Here is a 20,374-nt window from a genome sequence, read left to right as displayed (position 1 = left end):
AGCTGTTTATAGTATTGCCTTATTTCCTTTTGATGTCTTTGGAGTCTGTAGTGCTATATACCTTGTTTTATTCTTCATATTGGTAATTCGTATCTTCTTGCTCAAGGTTTTTTTTCCTTTGTCAGTCTTGCTAGAGGTTTGCCAGTTTCATTGATTATTTTAAAAGAATCATCTCTTTTTTCATCGATACTCTATTGTTTTTGTTTTTCTGTTTCATTGATTTCTCTTACCTTTATTATATACTTTTTTTTTTTTTGCTCATGTTGGGTTTATTTTGCTCTCCCTAAGTTTTTGAGTTGGACACAGATTATTAGACTTTTCCCCTTTCCTAATGTGTGCATTTAGTGCTATAAATTTGTTTCTCAGCTTCAATTGTGTCCCACAAATGTTGATAGATTGTATTTTTATTTTCATTCAGTTCAGTATATTTTTTATTTCCCCTGAGACTTCCTCTTTGGCCCATGGATTATTTAGATGTGCGTTGTTTAGTGTCCAAGTGTTTGGGGATTTTTGTGCTATCTTCCTCTTACTGATTTCTAGATTGATTTCATTATGGTCAGAAAACACACTCTGTATGATTTCACTTCTCTTAATTTGTTGAGATATGGCTGAACATATAGTCTATCTTGGTTTTTGTTCCAATACACTTGATATTATCAGTCTTTAAAGTTTTGCTAACCTTATACATTTGAAATAATACCTGAGAGAACGTAGATGAACTAGACAAATTCCTAGAAAAACACTAACTACTGAAACTCACTCAAGAAGAAATAGAAAATCTCAAAAGACCTATAATAAGGAAAGAGATTGAATTACTAAGAAAACCAAACCAAACCAAACCAAAGCAAGAAAACTTCACAGAGTAAAGCTCAGTACCAGATGGCTTCACTAGCAGATTCTACCACATTGTTTAAAGGAGAATTAACACAAATCCTTCAAAATCCCTTCCATTTAAAAAAAAAAAAAAAAAAGAACACTTCCTAAATAATTCACTGAGACTAGTGTTACCCTGATTCTAAAACCAAAATTAATTGAAAATCTATACATTGCAGTGAACAACTTGAAAATGAAATTGAAAAAAGAATTCCATTTACAATAACATCAAAGAATAAAATACTTAGGAATAAATTTAACAAAAGAAGTGTAAGACAGGAACATTGAAACTATGAAGCCTCATGAAAGAAATTTTAAATTCTATAAATAAATGAAAAGATATTTTTTGTTCATGAGTTGGAAGATTTAACATTGTTGAGATGGCAGTACTCCCTAAATTGATCTACAAATTCAGTGCCATCCTTATCAAGATCCCAACTGATTTTTTTTTTTTTTTTGGGGTGTGGAAATTTACAAGCTGAATCAAAGTTCATATGGAAATGCAAGGGCCAAGAATATCCAAGACAATCTTGAAAAAGAGTGAAGTTAGAAAATATAAACATCCTAATTTCAAAACTTACTACAAATCTACAGTAATCAAGACAATGTGGCCCTGATCTAAGGCTAGACACATAGATTAATAGAATAGAATGGAGTCTAGAAATAAACTCTCACATTGATGGTCAGTTGATTTTTGACAACGGTGCCAAAACAATTCATTGAGGGAAATAGTCTTTTCAACAGATTGTTCTGGGACAATTAGATATCCACATACAAAGGAGTGAATTTGGACCCCCTATTTCATACTGAATACAAAATTATTTGATTAAATAATCAAAATGGATCATAGACCTAAATGTAAGAATTAAAATTGTAAAACTTTTAGAAGAAAACATAGGTGTAAATCTTCATGACCTTTGGATTAGGCAATAATTTCTTAGATATGATACAAAGCTCAAGGGGCAAAAAAAAAATAGATAAGTTAGACTTCATCAAAGTTATAAACTTTTGTGATTCAAGGAGTCCATTAAGAAAATGAAAAGACAACTCACAGAATTTGAGAATATATTTGCATATCAAATATCTGATAAGGGACTTATACTGGAATATATAAAGAACTCATAGCTGAATAACAAAAACACAAATAACCCAATTGAAATGTGAATAGACATTTCTCCAAAGATATGCAAATGGTGAATAAGCACAGGAAAAGGTGTTCAACATCAGTCATCATTATCTAAACATAAATCAAAACTACAATCAGATACCGTTTTACACCCTCTAGGATGACTGTAATGAAAAAGACAGACATTAGGTGTTGGCGAGTATGTGGAGAAATAGGAACCCTCATGCATTGCTTGTGGGAATGTAAAATGGTGCAGCCAATTTGGAAAATAGTTTGGCAGTTCCTCAAAATGTTAAACATAGAGTTACCATGTAAGCCAGCAATTCAACTCTTGGGTATATACCCAAGAGAACTGAAACATATTCACACAAAAATTTGTACATCCACGTTCATAGTGGCAGTATTCATAATAGCCAAAAAATGGAAACAACACTAATGTCCATCAGCTGATGAATACATAGATAAAATGTGGTATAATATATTCATAAAGTGGAATAATATCCATAAACTGAAATGTTGTAATGTTTCATGCTACAATATGGATGAACCTTGAATACATTATGCTAAGTGATAGAAGACAGACACAAAGACCACAATATTGCATGGTTCCGTTTATATGAAATTCCCAGAATAATCAAATCTATAGAGACAGAAAGTAAATTAGTAGTTGATAGGGGCTGGGTGGAGGGGCAAGTGGGGAATGACTGCTAATTGGTATAGGGTTTCTTTTGGGAATGATAAAAGTTTTTGGAATTAGATAATGGTGATAGTGGCACAGCTTTGTGACTATACGAAAACACACTGAATTGTATATTGTAAAAGGGTGAATTTTATGGTATGTGAATTATATTTCCATTTTTAAAAGTGAGTGCCTTGTTGGCATGGAACTCTAAATGACTATTTTCTTCTACATTGGGTAGAAATGGGCTCTCTGAAGAGATTCATTGCCTCTCTAGTAGTACAGTAATTCTTGATTTAGCCCATTCAGTAATCTTAAATAATCATTCATTCTGTTCATCAGGATTTTTGTTTCATTTCCTTCTGGGCCCGTGATAGATATTTGTTTCTCCATGTACCTGAATTAAGTGAATTAAGCCATGTGACTATTTTTTTGTCAATGAAATGTGAACAAAATGATGTGTGTCATTTCTAGGGAGAAGCCGTTAGAGTTAGTACACTCTTTGCCATGTTCCTGTCCCTGGATGGTGGAGCCTTTATTAGCGTATGTCCCTCTGTTAGGAGAGTGTGGAGCTAAGCCTTTTGCCAACCCACATTGTTCATTTATGTTTAAATGGGAAATAAACCATTGTTCTTGTAAGCATTGAGATTTGGGGGTTGCTGATTACTACAGTACAATCTAGTCTTTTATGACTAATGTACCATGTTAATTTACTCTTAATTTTTACACTTTCTCTTATTCCAATCTGCTATCAAAACTGCTTTAAAAATCTGCTTATGAGTTTATGGAGTGTGCCATAGATACTAATCAGTGAGACTCTCCAGATCATTTTTGACTAGCTGGTGCCAGCCATTAGGATTTTTGGACTGCAAGATTCTAGTTTATTGAATTTTACTGTATTGACATGTATAAATATGCACCAAAAGTGTTGGAATTACTTCGAATGAGAAGATTGTTATTTTTTGAAAATGATTTTAGAGAAAGAAGAAATTGGGACCTTCAAGGACGGATACTTTAAAATATATATATATATTTTTATATATACTTCACAAAATATATATATATTTGACACACTGCGTGGCTTGTGGAATCTTTGTTCCCTGACCAGGGATGGAACCCAGGGCCCTGGCAGGGAGAGTGCCAAGTCTTAACCACTCTGATTGCCGTGGCTAGGACTTCCAAAACTATGTTGAATAATAGTGGCGAGAGTGGGCATCCTTGTCTTGTTCCTGATCTTATAGGAAATGTGAACAAAATGATGTGTGTCATTTCTAGGGGGAAGCCGTTAGAGTTAGTACACTCTTTGCCATGTTCCTGTCCTTGGATGGTAGAGCCTTTATTAGTGTATGTCCCTCTGTTAGGAGAGTGTGGAGCTAAGCCTTTTGCCAACCCACATTGTTCATTTATGTTTAAATGGGAAATAAACCATTGTTCTTGTAAGCACTGAGATTTGGGGGTTGCTGATTACTACAGTACAATCACCATTTTTTTGGTGATTTTTTCAGATTTTCACCATTGAGAATGATGTTTGCTGTGGGTTTGTCGTATATGGCCTTTATTATGTTGAGGTAGGTTCCCTCTATGCCCACTTTCTGAAGAGTTTTTATCATAAATGGGTGTTGAATTTTGTCAAAAGCTTTTTCTGCATCTATTGAGATGATCATATGGTTTTTATTCTTCAATTTGTTAATATGGTGTATCACATTGATTGATTCACGTATATTGAAGAATCCTTGCATCCCTGGGATAAACCTCACTTGATCATGGTGTATGATCCTTTTAATGTGTTCTTGGATTCTGTTTGCTAGTATGTTGTTGAGGATTTTTGCATCTCTATTCATCAGTGATATTGGCCTGTAATTTTCTTTTTTTGTAGTTTCTTTGTTTGGTTTTGGTATAAGGGTGATGGTGGCCTCATAGAATGAGTTAGGGGGTGTTCCTTCCTCTGCCATTTTTTGGAAGAGTTTGAGAAGAATGGGTGTTAGCTCTTCTCTAAATGTTTGATAGAATTCACCTGTGAAGCCATCCGGTCCTGGGCTTTTGTCTGTTGGAAGATTTTTAATCACAGTTTCAATTTCATTACTTGTGATTGGTCTGTTTATATTTTCTGTTTCTTCTTGGTTCAGTCTTGGAAGGTTATACCTTTCTAAGAATTTGTCCATTTCTTCCAGGTTGTCCATTTTATTGGCATAGATTTGCTTGTAGTAGTCTCTTAGGATGCTTTGTATTTCTGCAGTGTCCGTTGTAACTTCTCCTTTTTCATTTCAAATTTTATTGATTTGAGTCCTCTCCCTCTTTTTCTTCTCATTAGTTCTTTGAAAATATTTTAAATAACTGCTTTGATGTCTTTGCTAAATGCAGTATCTGGGAACCATGAAAGACTCTACTGCCTGCTTTTCTCTTTTCTTATTATGAGTCACATTTTCCTATTTCTTTTCATGTTTCATAAGTTTTTTGAAAATTGGACAACATAGGAACTTTCCTGGTGGTGCAGTGGTTAAGAATCACCTACCGATGCAGGGGACACGGTCCAACCCCTGGTCTGGGAAGATCCCACATTCCGCAGAGCAACTAAGCCCGTGCGCCACAACTACTGAGCCTGGCTCTAGAGCCCGCGAGGCACAACTACTGAAGCCCACGCGCCTAGAGCCCATGCTCCACACCAAGAGAAGCCACTGCAATGAGAAGCCCACACACCACAGCAAAGAGTAGCCCCTGCTCGCTGCAACTAGAGAAAGCCCGCGCAGCAACGAAGACCCAACACGGTCATAAATAAATAAATAAATAAATAAAATTAATAAAAAAAGAAAATTGGACAATATAGATAACATATTGTAGCAGCTGTGGATTCTGATTGCATCCTTTCTACCCCTAAAGCTTGTCATTGCTAATTTCTGTTTAGTAGCTTGCCTAGAGTAAATCTGTGAAATATGTTTGTCCTGTGTTATGTGGAAGCAAATGTCTTTGCTCGGTTTATTATTATTGTTGTTGTTTTATTTTTAAGGCTGGTTTCTGGTGTCATCCCTTATATCAGCCAATCATTGGTCAGAAATTGTGCTCAGAGACAGAGAGCCAGTAAGGCTTTTCCCTTCTGCTGACAGATCTGTGTATAGATTGGGTAGTGCATTTGAAATTCAGATCATTTTCAAGTTTGTCCCAGTTTTAGTGTTCCACTGAGACTTCTTGTATCTCCATCCTGGAATGTGTGGATAGTTTGGGATTTCTCCAATCTCTGTTACACATGCATGTAGTCCCTGTTTATTTAGGATTACATGGAGAGTTTATCAAGTTCATCTGTGGCTGTCTCTCTTCTAAGATCTCTCTGTTACATCCGCTCCTGATCTGACAGTCTGCTTGTTTGTTGTCCTAACTGGGACTTCAACCTCCATGCACTTGGATAGCTTCAGAATTTTTCTTTCACTTCTGGGATAGGTTTTCTGCTTTCCACTCTGAATCAGCTGAGTCCTGCTCTGTCAGCATCGCTGCTAGTTTTCATGGCCTGTTCCACCTTTGTAGAAGTACTATACTGACTTAACTTGTGGGGCAGGAAGAGTAATGAGCGCAGGCCCAGGAAAGAGTGCCACAGACTTCTGATGCTCATACCCAGGTTCAGTAGATTTTCCTGAGAAAATATTTCTCCATTTATTGTATGCCTTTAGTCAATTTCCAGTCATTTGAGATGATTTTTTTTTTTTTTTTTTTTTTTGCGGTATACGGGCCTCCCACTGTTGTGGCCTCTCCCGTTGCGGAGCACAGGCCCCGGACGCGCAGGCTTAGCGGCCATGGCTCATGGGCCCAGCAGCTCTGCGGCATGTGGGATCTTCCCGGACCGGGGCACGAACCCGTGTCCCCTGCATGAGCAGGCGGACTCTCAACCACTGCGCCACCAGGGAAGCCCGAGATGATTGTTTTTGACAGTTGTTTTTTTTTTTCTTTCCCCAGCTATATATTTGACTTTGCAGAGAGGATTTGCCAAAGTCCTCACTCCATCATCCTGGAAGCATCCTTTGCTTCCTTTTGGTGTTTTTTGAAATGTTTATGTGGTTTTTCATATAAAGACAAACAAAAATATTGCATAAAAAGTGTATGATTTAAAAGTCCATTTTAATTTTATTTTCTAGGATACTACAATTCAGTTCATTTAATGATGATTATAATTAAACAGAAAATTAATTTTTTTATTGTTGCAGATTTCAAGTTCTGCCTATAAAGACAGGAATGAGGAGTATAAAAGACAGTTCACACATCTACCTGATACAGAGAAGCTGATAGCAGGTAAAAAACCAGGAAGTTACAAAAAACCCTTTTACTACTTAATCAAAGTAGAGCTCATGAGTGACAATATTTGTAGAAAATTTAAGCCTTTATGCTACATAGAAACTATTTTTCGAGATAAGCAGCATCTTATCATCTGTAATTAGACAATGTAAAACTAAGTTGTAATTCAGGGAGAAGTGATTTCTGCAGTATTAAGTACAATTGACCCTTGAACATTGAAGGAGTTAGGAGCGCTGACTCTGCAGAGTCAAAAATCCACTTATAACTTATAGTCAGCCCTTCATATCTGCTGTCTCTCTGTGTCTGTGGTTCTGCATCCATAGATTCAACCAATCACAGATCTTGTAGTACTGTAGTATTTACTATTAAAAAAAATCTGCATATAAATCCACCCACACAGTTCAAACCCATGTTATTCAAGGGTCATTTATACTTGCTAAAAAATAGACCTAAGAGGAAATGATTTGTCAGTTTCTTCTGGTGCTTGTTTCATATGGTTTTGTAGGCAAAATTTAAATTTGATGTTCAGTATATATTACTGTTCCTCAGAAAAAAGTGCTCCTTAGCAGATTATAGAGTAATTTTATAAAAACTTTTAGGGCTTTATCATTATTCATATAGTCTTTCAGGTAGATTTTTTTTGAAATAGGCCTTAAGAGGAAAAATTTAGTCATAGTACTTACAAAAGTGCTTTAGTTTTTATTTATTTATTTTTTTTGTGGTATGCGGGCCTCCCTCTGCTGCGGCCTCTCCCGTTGCGGAGCACAGGCTCCGGACACGCAGGCTCAGCGGCCATGGCCCACGGGCCCAGCCGCTCCGCGGCATGTGGGATCCTCCCAGACCGGGGCGCGAACCCAGTTCCCCTGCATCGGCAGGCGGACGCGCAACCACTGCGCCACCAGGGAAGCCCAAAAGTGCTTTATTTTTGCTATAAGTATAATATAGATTCTTTACCATCAAAATACTGAAGTTGGCTTTAGTTTTAGTACATATTTCATTTAAACCATTTATTCATAGGAATTTCTCAGATTTCTGGTGCTGTTGGTTAATATTCAATTCAATGTAACTGAATTTCTAGAGAGTTCAGTTTAGTTCTTTAAATATCAAAGAAATGAATCAAAACAATTTTTAAAAAGATTGGAATGTAATATAGTCTCACGATAATAGAGTGTATGGTAAAAAAGTGAAAGATCATTTCACCCAAGACCACTCTGACCTTCTTCCTGGGTGATAATCACTTTTAGCAATTTCTTATGTATATTTCCAGAAATTTTCTGTATGTATATCAAGAGGAATATATTCCTAAGAGAATTTAAATGGGAGCACACTGTGCTTACTGTTTTCAGTATTGTTTAGAGCTCTATTAGCACTACTTATGGATCCACTTCATTCTTTTAATGGCTGCCTAGCAGTCAATTGAACGAATTTTGTACCATAATTTGTTTAATAAATCCCCTACTGATGGACATTTTGATTACTTCCTGTCTTTTGCTATTACCACTAATGCTACATTGAACCTTCATGTTCATTTGTTTTGGCACATATGTGCCACATGTATTGTAGGTTAAATTCCTTGAAGTGGAATTGTGACTAAAAGGTAATGAGCATTTAAAAGGTTTATACTGTTGCCAAGTTATCCTCCAAAAAGGCTACACCAATATTCATTCTCATCAACAGTGTATGTAAGTATCTGTTGTGCCACACCTCAGGAACTTTGCTTTAGCAAAATTTGGTAGATAGAAATTGTATTTAAATATGCATTTCTTTAATTATGAGGGAGGTTGAACATCTATAAATCATTTGTATTTTTCTGTGAACCTTTCTTTTCATAAACTTTGCCCGTTTTTCTAGCACTTATTTGTCTTTTTCTTGTAATAGCTTGTTAGATGTTAAAAAAAATTAGTTATTTTTCACATGTTGTTGCAAATGTTTCTTGCCAGTTTTGTCACTTGAAATCAAATACTTTTCATGGAAACCTTTATAAAATATTTTATACTCGTCACTGCTTTCTTGAAAGAAATTAATCTGATAATACAGTGATATATACTCACTATAAAGCATTAAAGCCATACAGAAATGTATAAAGAAAAAATTGAAAATCATTGGTGATTCTACCACCTATATGTAATTTTGCTTAATATTTTGTAGCTATCTTTCAGTATGTATATTTGCTTTTAAAAATTTACATTTTTTGTGTTTTTCCTCACTCACTGCTGTAATAAACTTGTTCATTGTATAAAATTTGGAAAATACAGGCATTTACAAAGTAGAAATCTAAAACTACCTATAATTGCACTATCTGGAAATAATGTCAATGACACACATATCTATACAAATTAAAATATCTAATTGGTATCATTCTGTGCAAATCACTTTAAATTCTTAGTTTTAACCACATATTGGATCACTGTCTTCTGAAACAGAGAATCTTAAATTTAATTTAAACTTTTATTTTAAAAAACAACTCATTGTCATTTCAAATCCACAATATTATACTTTATAGGCTAGTTCAATAAATATTTATTAGTACTCAGTATGTGCCACACACCATACTGTTTCTGAAGAACTTGGAGTGTGGTGGGAGAGCAAACACATATAAACAAATCACTGGTTCAGGGTGATATGAACAGTTTTAACGAGGTACAGAAGTGGTACAAAGGGAGACATAACATGTTGGAGGAAGGCAAGTATTTTAATTTTGGGCATGTTGAGGTTGAGTTGCCAAGACAACTAAAAAATATATATATATATACATATATATGTGTATATATATATATATACATATATATGTGTATATATATAATAGAAATATTATCTGGAAATAAAGATTTAGTGTACACCACAGTAACCTTCTAACTTGTCTCTCCCCTATTCTTACATGCCTTCAATCTATTTCAATACTGTAGCTACAGTGGTTTTTCTAAGATGCAGGTCTGCTCAGATTAAAACCCTTCATGGATAGTATTCCAATGACCTTAGAATAAAGCTTGACTGCCTGACTTATGTGGCCTTTCATATATGTGACATATCCTCTCATCCCTCATCCTTCATCAAGGTCCCTTCAGTCTCTAGCCTTCTGAAGGCAACCTTCTTTAGATATGTCATTTCCTTTTGTTTTCAGACCTTTTTTACTTCAGTTTGCCTAGAACTGTTTTCCCTCCTCTGTACCTGGCTATCTTTTGTCTATATATTTAAAAATATATATTTATGTATTTTATATATTTACATATATATTTTATTTGTATATTTCTCATTTAGCAATGCCTTTACTGTAAATTTGACTGGGCTGGTACAGCTCTCGTATTCAGCTACTGCTCACCAGAGTAACAGTAGTAGTAGTTAAAATACTGAAACATTGACTGGTAAATAGCCACTGCCTTTAGCCCCCGCCAAGTGACTCCTCATACCTTAGCTCTCCTGGCTTCCCTTCTAGGATTCCCAGGGCCTTCCCACGACCCAGCAATGAAAGGTTTTGTATCTGACATAGAAAGGTCCCTGTAGAACTCTGATCAAACACTATGGTTGGTGATCAGTGCTGTTACTTTAAATATCACCTCTGGATAGATGCCTCCACTCTGTGTTCCCTTAAGTGCCTTGCACTTTCCTCTATCATATATTTACATAAACATTATCTATATTATTTGCTATTGTAAACCTGATACCAAGGTCAGTACTCGACTTATAATAATGGGTGCTCAGTGATTGAATGGATGGTTGATGGATAGAGGAATGAGTGAGTAAATGAATATCAATGTCACTTGAAATCAGGAGAATAGATGAGCTCAACCATGGATAACATATAGAGTTAAAAGAACACTAACAAAAGAATCATGGCAGCAGTAGAAGAAAATCCAGTAAAAAAATTCAGAAGGAAAGGTCAATTAATGTGTGAAGATCCAGAAGAAAGGAGTATCACAGTGTTTCAGGGTGCAACGAGTTGTAAGAATCAGAATAATTTAACAGTGTGAAATACAGTTGAACTAAATGAAAATAACAGTTTGTGGGATTGATCTAAAGTAAGTATATAGAGGAAATGTATAGTGTTAAATGAATATATTAAAAAACAAAAAGGAAGTAAAATCAGTAACCTTAGCTTACACCTAATAAATCTATAATAGAAGAGGAAATTAAACCTAAAGGAAACAAAGGGAAAGAATGATAAAGACCAGAGCATAAATTAATGAAATTAAAAATAGAGAAAACCAATGAAGCAAAAGCTGGTTCTCTGAAAAGATGAATAAAATTGAGAGACTGAGAGCCTGGTTGACCAAGAAAAATGATAAATGACACATATTACCAATATCAGGAATGGAAAATAGGCCATCACTGCTGATCCCATGGATAGTAAAAGTATAATAAGGAAATACTATGAACAGCTCTATGCCCAAAATGCAGTAATTTAGATAAAATAGACTAATTCTTTGAAAAATACAAACTACCAAACATCACACAAGAAGAAACGTATAGCTGGAATAGTCCTATACCTAGTAAAGAAATTGAATTTGTAGTTAAGAACCTTCCATAAAAAGAAAACTTGGTCTAGATAGTGTCACTGGTGAATTCTATCAACCATTTATAGAAGAAATAGTATCATCCATTCCAGAAAATAAGAAGGATCACTTCCCAACTCATTTTATGAGACTAGTATTACCAAAATACCAAAACCAGACAGAAACATTCCAAGAAAAGACCAATATCTGTCATGAACATAGAAATAAAAAGTTGAAACAAAATATTAGCAAATGAAATTCAGCATTTATAAAAGGGATTATGGATTATGACCAAGTGAGGTTCATTCCAGGAATGCAAGGCTGGTTAAACACTTACAGAAAAAAATCAATGAAATTTATCATCTTAACAGACCAAATATGGAAAACCATATTATCGTCTCAGTAGATGCAGAAGAAGTGTTTGACAAAATTCAACATTCATTCATAAGAAATCTCTCAGCAAGTTAGGGATAGAACTTCAATCTCCTTAGAAGTAGCTATGAAGAACCTACAGCTAACATCATACTTAATGATGAGAGAGTGAATGCCTTCCACTTAAAATTAGAAACTAGGCAAAGATGTCCTCTCTCACTACTCCTACTCAGCATTGTACTAGAAGTTGTAAGTACAATGAGTGCATTAGACTTGAAAAGGAAATAAAAGGCGTATACATTAGAACAGGAAAAAAAACTAACTTTATTGCCAATAGACATGATTATTCATGTAGAAAATCTCAGATAATCTACAAAAAACTTCTAGATTTAATGAGTGAATTTAGTAAGGTCTTGGGATTGAAAGTCATTTGAAGGTAAAAGAGTCATATTTATATGTACTAACAAAGAACAATTGGAATAGAAATTTTAAAAATACCATTTACATCAGAACTTCCCAATAATGAAGCACTTAGGTATAAATCTAACACATATGCAGGCTCTATATGCTGACAGCTGTGACACATTGACAAAAGAAGTCTAAATAAATGTTTATAGACTGAAAGATTCAATATTGTTAAGATCTCAATGAAAAATCCCAGCAAGCTTTTTCGTAGATGAGTAAAATGACAAACTGATTCTAAAATTTATACAGAAAAACAAAGGAATTAGAATAGCCAAAATAATTCTGAAAAAGAAGAACAAAGCTGGAAGACACACATTACTCAGTTTCAAGGCTTATTATGAAACCACAGTAATCAAGAAAGTCTGAGATTTGCCAAAGGATAGACATTTAGATAAATGGAACAGAAAAAAGCCCAGATATAAATTCATACAAATATTGTGAACTGATTTTTGACAAAGGTGCAAAGGCAATTCAATGGAGAAAAGTTAGTCTTTTCAACAAATGGTGCTGGAACAATTAGACGTCCATATGCAGAAAAGTGAACCTTGATTCCTACCTTACACTTTTTACGGAAATTACCTCAAAATGGATCGTAGAACTAAATGTAAAACTGTAGAACTTCTAGAAGAAAACATCTGGGTTTTTCTAGGGGAAATCTCTATGAACTCAGATTTGATGGTGAATTTTTAGATGTAATACCAATAGCATGATTCATACAAGAAAAGAATTGATAAATTGTACTTTTTTGGCCCTGCAAAAGATACTTTTTAGAGAGTGAAAATATAAGACACAAGGAGAAAACAGTTGTTAATCACATATCTGATTTTTTCTTTTTAAAGAAACACTTCTATCCAAAATAGAAACTATTCTTAAAAGTTAACAGTAAGAACACAAACAACCCAATTAAAAAATGGGCAGATGCTCTACCAGAGGAGATCTATGGATAGCAAATAAGCATATTAAAAATTGCACACTATCATTTGTCATAGGGAAATACAAATTAAAAGCACAATTAAATAAACGACATAGCTAATAGTCTTACTAAAATTAAAAACAGGGACTTCCCTGGTGGTCCAGTGGTGAAGAATTCACCTTCCAATGCAGGGGACGTGGGTTCAATCCCTGGTCAGGGAACTAAGATCCTGCATGCCTCGGTGCAACTAAGCCCACGTACCACAACTACTGAGCCCAAGCACCTCAACGAGAGAGCCCGAGTGCCCTGGAGCCCATGCCCACAACTAGAGAGAGAAAAACCTGCATGCCACAACTAGAGAGAAGTCCGAGCACCACAAGGAAGAGCCTGCGTGCCTCAACAAAAGATCCCACGTGCAGCAACTAAGACCTGACGCAGCCAAAAATAAACAAATAAATAAAAAGTATTAAAAAATTAAATTAAAAAACAAAAACAAAAACAAAACAACTGACAACACCAAATGATGATGAGGCTGCAAAGCTATAGCAACTCCACTGTGTTGGAAGATGTGGGTGACTGTGGCTGACCTCTGCCATAGGGAGTTCACCAGGCAGTTATTTGATATCTGTCCCTGTTCTAGCTATCCCTCTTTGTACCTGCTGATTCTAAGTGTGAAGTCTCTCTCGGGTGGCATAGGGAAGAGTGGCTGTTATCTCTGCTGCAGCCTCCCCATATATTTTTTGAGCTGAGGCTTTCTCCACGCTGTGGTTTATACATTTTTATCCACTTTTTGTCTTCTAAAATTTATCAAAACTTCTAGTTTTTATACCCACCCCTCAGCATTATAACGAATTTAATCTCTTTCATACGTCTTCCCTGTCATTTCTAAGGAATTTTGGAGCAAGAGGGGAAGTAGACATGTGTCAACTTAGACTGGAAGTTCTATGTACTAGTTTTGTACTAAAATAACAATATTTACACTGCTAAATATGTTTGTTGATTTGAATGTATTCACCTTGGGAGAATGCTTTTTTCAGTGATGTCATTGCTCAAAACATTTTTTAACTTCTCTGATTAAATGAGTGAACAAGGCAGATTTTCATGCTGGAAAATGTTGTGTTGGGAAAATATAATTAAAAACAAAATATCCCACCACCCCAGAAAACCTCTCCACAAAAGTAAAAGAGAAAGAAAACACTGGGTTTTATTACTGAATAAACATTAAACTAGAATGTGATGTGCATCACAGGCAATCTGCAAGACATTGTGAAGGCAGAAAGAAATCTCACGCTTTTATATAGGCAGGCAGGTACAACCATTACATGTTCTAAAGATAAATGATAACTAGTCCTGGGCTTCCCTGGTGGCGCAGTGGTTAAGAATCTGCCTGCCAATGCAAGGGACACGGGTTCGACCCCTGGCCCGGGAAGATCCCACAGGCCATGGAGCAACTAAGCCTGTGTGCCACAACTACTGAGCCTGCGTTCTAAAGCTCGCAAGCCACAACTCCTGAGCCTGTGTGCCACAACTACTGAAGCCTGCGTGCCTAGAGCCCGTGCTCTGCAACAAGAGAAGCCACGACGAGAAGCCTGCGCGCCACAATGAAGAGTAACCCCCGTTCACGGCAACTAGAGAAAGACCGCACGCAGCAACTAAGACCCAACACAGCCAGTAAATAAAAACAAACAAATAAATATATAAATTTATTTTAAAAAATGATAACTAGTCCTCAAGTAAGAGGACTTGATAGCACCATATGTGACATCAGTTCATCCTAAATTCATCTGGTAATTGAGGCGGCTGTGTTAGCTAATTGGCTTTATCTGAAGGAAAAATAAACTTACTTCTTAAAGAGCTAGTTTTGCAACTTGGATCAAGGGACCCACCGAAATTAGGCTTCTACCCACTCACAGAAACTGGGAGATGGGGTCTTATCTTCCCTGATGTTTACATGTGAAAGAGATGGCTCCCAGGTCCTGGAGAAAACATTCCTGGGTTATAAAACTGGCAAGAGACTTATTTTACTTTAAAAAAATTTTTATTTTTATTTATTTTGTTTTTGGCTGTGTTGGGTCTTCGTTGCTGTGCGCGGGCTTTCTCTAGTTGCGGTGAGTGGGGCCTACTCTCCACTGCAGTGCACGGGCTTCTCATTGCGGTGGCTTCTCTTGTTGCAGAGCACAGGCTCTAGGCCTGTGGGCTTCAGTAGTTGTGGCACACGGGCTCAGTAGTTGTGGCTTGCAGGCTCAGTAGTTGTGGCGCACGGGCTTAGTTGCTCCGCGGAATGTGGGATCTTCCCGGACCAGGGCTCGAACCCGTGTTCCCTGAATTGGCAGCCAGATTTTTAACCACCGCGCCACCAGGGAAGCCCTTATTTTACTTTTAAAAAGATTCACGTCTCACAGGTACAGAGAAAGAATTTATAAGCTTTCTAAAGAAAATGCTCTAAGGGGTTGGGGGGCGGTCTCTTTCCCTTTTTCATGAGGGAAAATTAATTTTTTTTCTTTTTCAGTTTGTATCTACCCTTACAGTTTTCTCAGGTTAAAAAGCAAAGGGGGAAAAAAAAACAAAAAAAAAAAAGGTAAAGTATAAAAAATGAGAATGGTTATCTTTTGTTGTTTACGTACTAAATCTGAAATCAGTCCTAAAAATGTTGTTCCAAAGAGTCTTTCTTAAGCAATATCAGCTTTCTTGGGCTCCCAAAGGTGATTGCTGCTAGAAAAGAATACTTTGGGATGTATATTTCCTGACATTATTGTTTAAAAACACATTCTCTTAATTCAACATCATTATGGAGGTATGCCTAAATTCTGTAAAATTAAATAGTACATCTTGTTCATTTAAATATGTGTATACTACTTATTGTGCAAGCTTACTCCAGAAGTATATAGTGCTGATTCAGTCCACCTGTGTTCCCATAACACTTTGTACATATTTCTGTGGTATCCTTTATTATATTATAGTTATTAAAATAAATCTTTGTGTTAGAGCCATTCAATTGTGCTGAAATTGATCATGTAATAACTAGTAAGTTGATGTTAATGCACACATCAAAGTGACCTATTGAAACTGTGTAACTCAGATTGGGACTCAAACCCGGGGTCTTTTAACTGAGATCACACACCTGTCTCAGGACTTGATGAAACTCAGGTTCTTGATGCCTTGTCACAGATAGAATTCAGTGAGAGACAAAGTGATAGGTAAGAAGTGGATTTTTTTAGAGAGAAACACACTCCACAGACAGAGTGTGGGATCTCAGAAGGCAAGAGTGGCACCAGGGTATGAGGTTGTCAGTTTTTATAGGGGGGGGTAATTTCATAGGCTAATGAGCGGGAGGAGTATTCCAGCTATTTTGGGGAAGGAGTGGGGATTTGCAGGAATTGGGCCACGACCCACTTTTTGACCTTTATGGACGGCCTTGGAACTGTCATGGTGCCTGTGGGTACGTCATTTGGCTTGCTGATGTGTTACAGTGAGCGTATACTGAGGCTCAAGGTCTAGTGGAAGTCAGGCTTGTCTGCCATCTTGGACCTATTTGGTTCTAATCAGTTTATGTCGTGTCCTTGGGCTGTCATTCTTTTAAAGGTTGCGCCATGCCCTCTTCTCTCCTGTTTCACTGTGTTGCTTGGTTAATTTACTTAATTTTATTCTAACTTTCCAATAACCAATTATAAAGTTATAAAATCCATAAAACAATTTTTGACAAACATTATTTTCTTATTCAATTCTAGATGAATCATATTGTTAATATGACTTAAGTCAGACTATTGCTTTCTGAAGTGCTCATTATTGTTGTACATGTTTGTTTATCATTAGGGAAATTGAGAGCAAAAACAAAGTAAAATCCCTTTGCTCCTTAAAAAAAATTTTTCTGGGACTTCCCTGGTGGCACAGTGGTTAAGAATCGCCTGCCAATGCAGGGGACACGGGTTCGATCCCTGGTCTGGGAAGATCCCACATGCCGCAGAGCAACTAAGCCCGCGCACACGACACAACTACTGAAGCCCAAGCGCCTAGAGCCCGGGCTCCGAAACAAGAGAAGCCACCGCAATGAGAAGCCCGTGCACTGCAACAAAGAGCAGCTTCCGCTCGCTGAAGCTAGAGAATGCCCACGCTCAGCAATGAAGACCCAACACAGCCAAAAAAAATAAATTAAAAAAAATTTTTTTTTTCATTTCTTGCCTAGGACATATTGCTAGGAAACTATCTTACAAAAAGTCAATTTTCATGAGGTATAAGTTTACTACAATAAAACACACCTGTTTTAGGGAGACGTTTTAAAAACCCCTGGAAAAAATCTGTCAATCTGTATCAATTAGTCTTCAGTTAAAATGTTAGCATAGCTTTGAATAGTTAATGTAAAATAGTGCAGCGGTAAAGTGTGGTCCACAGACTAGCAAAGTTGGCATCAACTGGGACCTTGCTAGACGTGCCAACTCTCCCCGCAGCCCAGATGTATTTAATCAGAAACTCAGGGAGGGGCCTAGCAATCTGTGTTTTAATAAATCTACCAGGTATTTCTGATCTGATATTTGAGGAGCATGGAATTAATAAAGTGTTTCAGCGCTTTAGATAAAAATTTCAGGATACTTCAAGGTGACCTTTAGCCCCGTCCCTGTTTTAGAGATGCATGCTAGTAAAAGAGTAACTTAATCTGCTTATTTACTAGGATTTTTTTCTTTTTTTTGGTTTGATGGCATCTCAGTTTTATTTTGCTGAAGGAAGCACTGTGAAAGACTGCATTCCTTTGCTCTATTTTTAGTATTTGCTTAGAAATTTAACACAAGCAAATTTAAATATTTTAAGGTTCATAACCTCAATAACTTCTTCCTAAAATTGCTAATCACTTTATGTAGTTTTAAAATTTATCAATTAAACCAAATCTCTTCACAGCAGTTCTTTATATCTTATATTATTAATAAGTTAGTAATGCTATTTACTTTAGTCACAGAGACAGGTCTTAATCTTAGAGGCATGGTATTAACTTGCTTATAGACAGTGGCATTTACCAGAGCACTCTTGATTTTGCTGGATTATAGTGCTGAGGTAGAGAGGATCAAACTTGAAACTAAACTTAAAACGTATACAATTTTTAGAGTCATCCTTGCTCCCTCCCTCACCCTCATCCAACATCTAATTAGTTACCAATTCCACATCAGTACTACCCCTTAAATATCTCTGAATCTAATTACTTCTTTCTCTAGTACTGTCATCTTTTGGTCTGAGCCACCATCAGTTCCCCCCTGGATTTCCAACTGATTTATCTGAAGCTATACTCACAGTGTGAATAAAGTGGTCTTTAATAACATACATCTGATCATGTCCTCCCACTTAAAAACTCACCGATGGCTTTTCATAAAATCCACGCTATGCCATGGCCTGTGAGACCTTACATGAACTAGCTTCTCCAGCTTCTCTAGCAAGAGATCTATCTTTGTATAGTTGCTCAAAGATGTTTCTTTCTACCACAGGGCCTTTGCACATGCTGTTCCCTCATGTTCCTGCTGACCCTTTGTTAATCTTCAGATTTCAGTTTATAGATTACTTTTTCTGGAGAACTTTTCCATGTATACTCTCCCTGCTCACTCCCCCATACCTGTATACCCCTTGCTATGTGCTCTCAGCTTTCTCCACACTTTGGTCATTATACTTATTTTTCTATTTGTTTATTGTATGCCTTCCCCTCTAGACAGTGTTCCATGAGGGCAAGGTCCATTTCTGGTAACCCTGGTGACTAGCAAAATATCTGGTGTATGGTGCCCAAAGTATAGGAATAAGTGAATGAATGAATGAATGAACAAAGTGATGACTTTCCATGTGTTCAAGTAGTATAAGATTTATGAAGTTGCCACATTTTTTTGTTACTAAGCTGTTCCTTATTATTATTACTTTTTAATGTAGATTATGCTTGTGCTCTTCAGAGGGACATTTTGCTTCAGGGACGACTATACCTTTCAGAAAACTGGCTATGTTTCTATAGCAACATCTTCAGATGGGAAACTACAGTAAGATGTATTTTCATTTGATTTGCTGATACAAATAGTTGCATAGATAGAACTGTATACAGTCCTTCTGAAAACAATGTACTTTAGATTTCAAAGTAAGTTACATGTATTTATCTATACTTGTATACATCTAAATATATTCATGTATAGTATAAGTGTGTAATATATTTTTCTTAATACATTGAGCTCCATTTGTATATATTTAATATAGTTGGGAAAAGAGATTTCAGGTTGAAAAAAGCTTGAACATACCTCCTTTTGGCTGCCAGAAACATGTCTTATGTGACAGACTGTCTGAATTTTTTGTGTGTATTTGTGTGTCTGTGTGTGTGTTCATGTGGAACATAAATACCCATGTGTCTTTTCACACTTTATCCTAATATTAGGTATAGGAACTGATGGAGGAAATTACTGAAGGGAAGAATATCTGTTCACCGTGTTTATCTCAGAGAATGCAGGCATGTGCTTATTAACTCCTTTAGGTTTTTCACCTGAATATTCTGGACTGGATTGATGTAATACTTGGTATTTTGTGTTGTGTATGTTTCTGAGAAATTCGTTTTGCAATTTTTTATCCTTTTTTGTGTGTTTAGATTTCTATTGCTTTAAAGAACATAACCTTTATGACCAAGGAGAAGACCGCTCGACTCATCCCAAATGCTATCCAGATCTTTACAGAGGGTGAAAAGGTGAAAAACTTTTCTACCTTTGCCTTGTAACATAATGTGGAGAAAATCTGCCTCATACTGATCATCAATGTTGGGAAAGTAAGCAATTCTTCTTGGAGTTAGGAATATTTAATAGTATTTAATACTAGATTTCTGTATACTTAAATACTTATTGGTGACTAACTTCAAATGACTGCTAAAATTTTCTGTAGTTTATAGTTTACAGAGAACTTTCTCCCATATTTTTCATTTCTTCATTATAAGAGGTAGGTAGGGTAAGCCTTAGCAAATATCCTTATTATTTCTAAATACCCTATAATTCCATGATCGTTGTTTGGTCAATAATACCTGCACAATAGCAACTAATAAAAACCAGAGTGAACAGAGACTTGGTAGCATACAAGTAAACACATAATCACTACAATCTTTTTTAGAATGGCGATTTTCTTTCTTTTTTTTTTTTTTTTTTTTTTTTGCGGTACCCGGGCCTCTCACTGCTGTGGCCTCT

At 36.1% G+C, this 20,374-nt stretch overlaps 1 protein-coding gene across 1 annotated transcript in view; it reads left to right on the top strand.

Annotated features, from left to right (window-relative positions):
* Positions 1-20,374, top strand: part of GRAMD1C (GRAM domain containing 1C) — a 105,911-nt gene that overhangs the window by 18,547 nt on the left and 66,990 nt on the right. The window contains exons 2-4 of the mRNA XM_028493448.2: positions 6,869-6,953; positions 19,095-19,198; positions 19,792-19,887. Of these exons, the coding sequence (XP_028349249.1) occupies positions 6,869-6,953; positions 19,095-19,198; positions 19,792-19,887 (285 nt within the window). The remainder of the gene's footprint in view (positions 1-6,868; positions 6,954-19,094; positions 19,199-19,791; positions 19,888-20,374) is intronic.

The sequence above is a fragment of the Physeter macrocephalus genome, chromosome 1 (genome assembly GCF_002837175.3).
Source record: "Physeter macrocephalus isolate SW-GA chromosome 1, ASM283717v5, whole genome shotgun sequence".
Classification (NCBI taxonomy): domain Eukaryota; kingdom Metazoa; phylum Chordata; class Mammalia; order Artiodactyla; family Physeteridae; genus Physeter; species Physeter macrocephalus.
The sequence above is the reverse complement of the archived record's forward strand: the minus strand, read 5'-3'. Positions and strand labels throughout refer to the sequence as shown.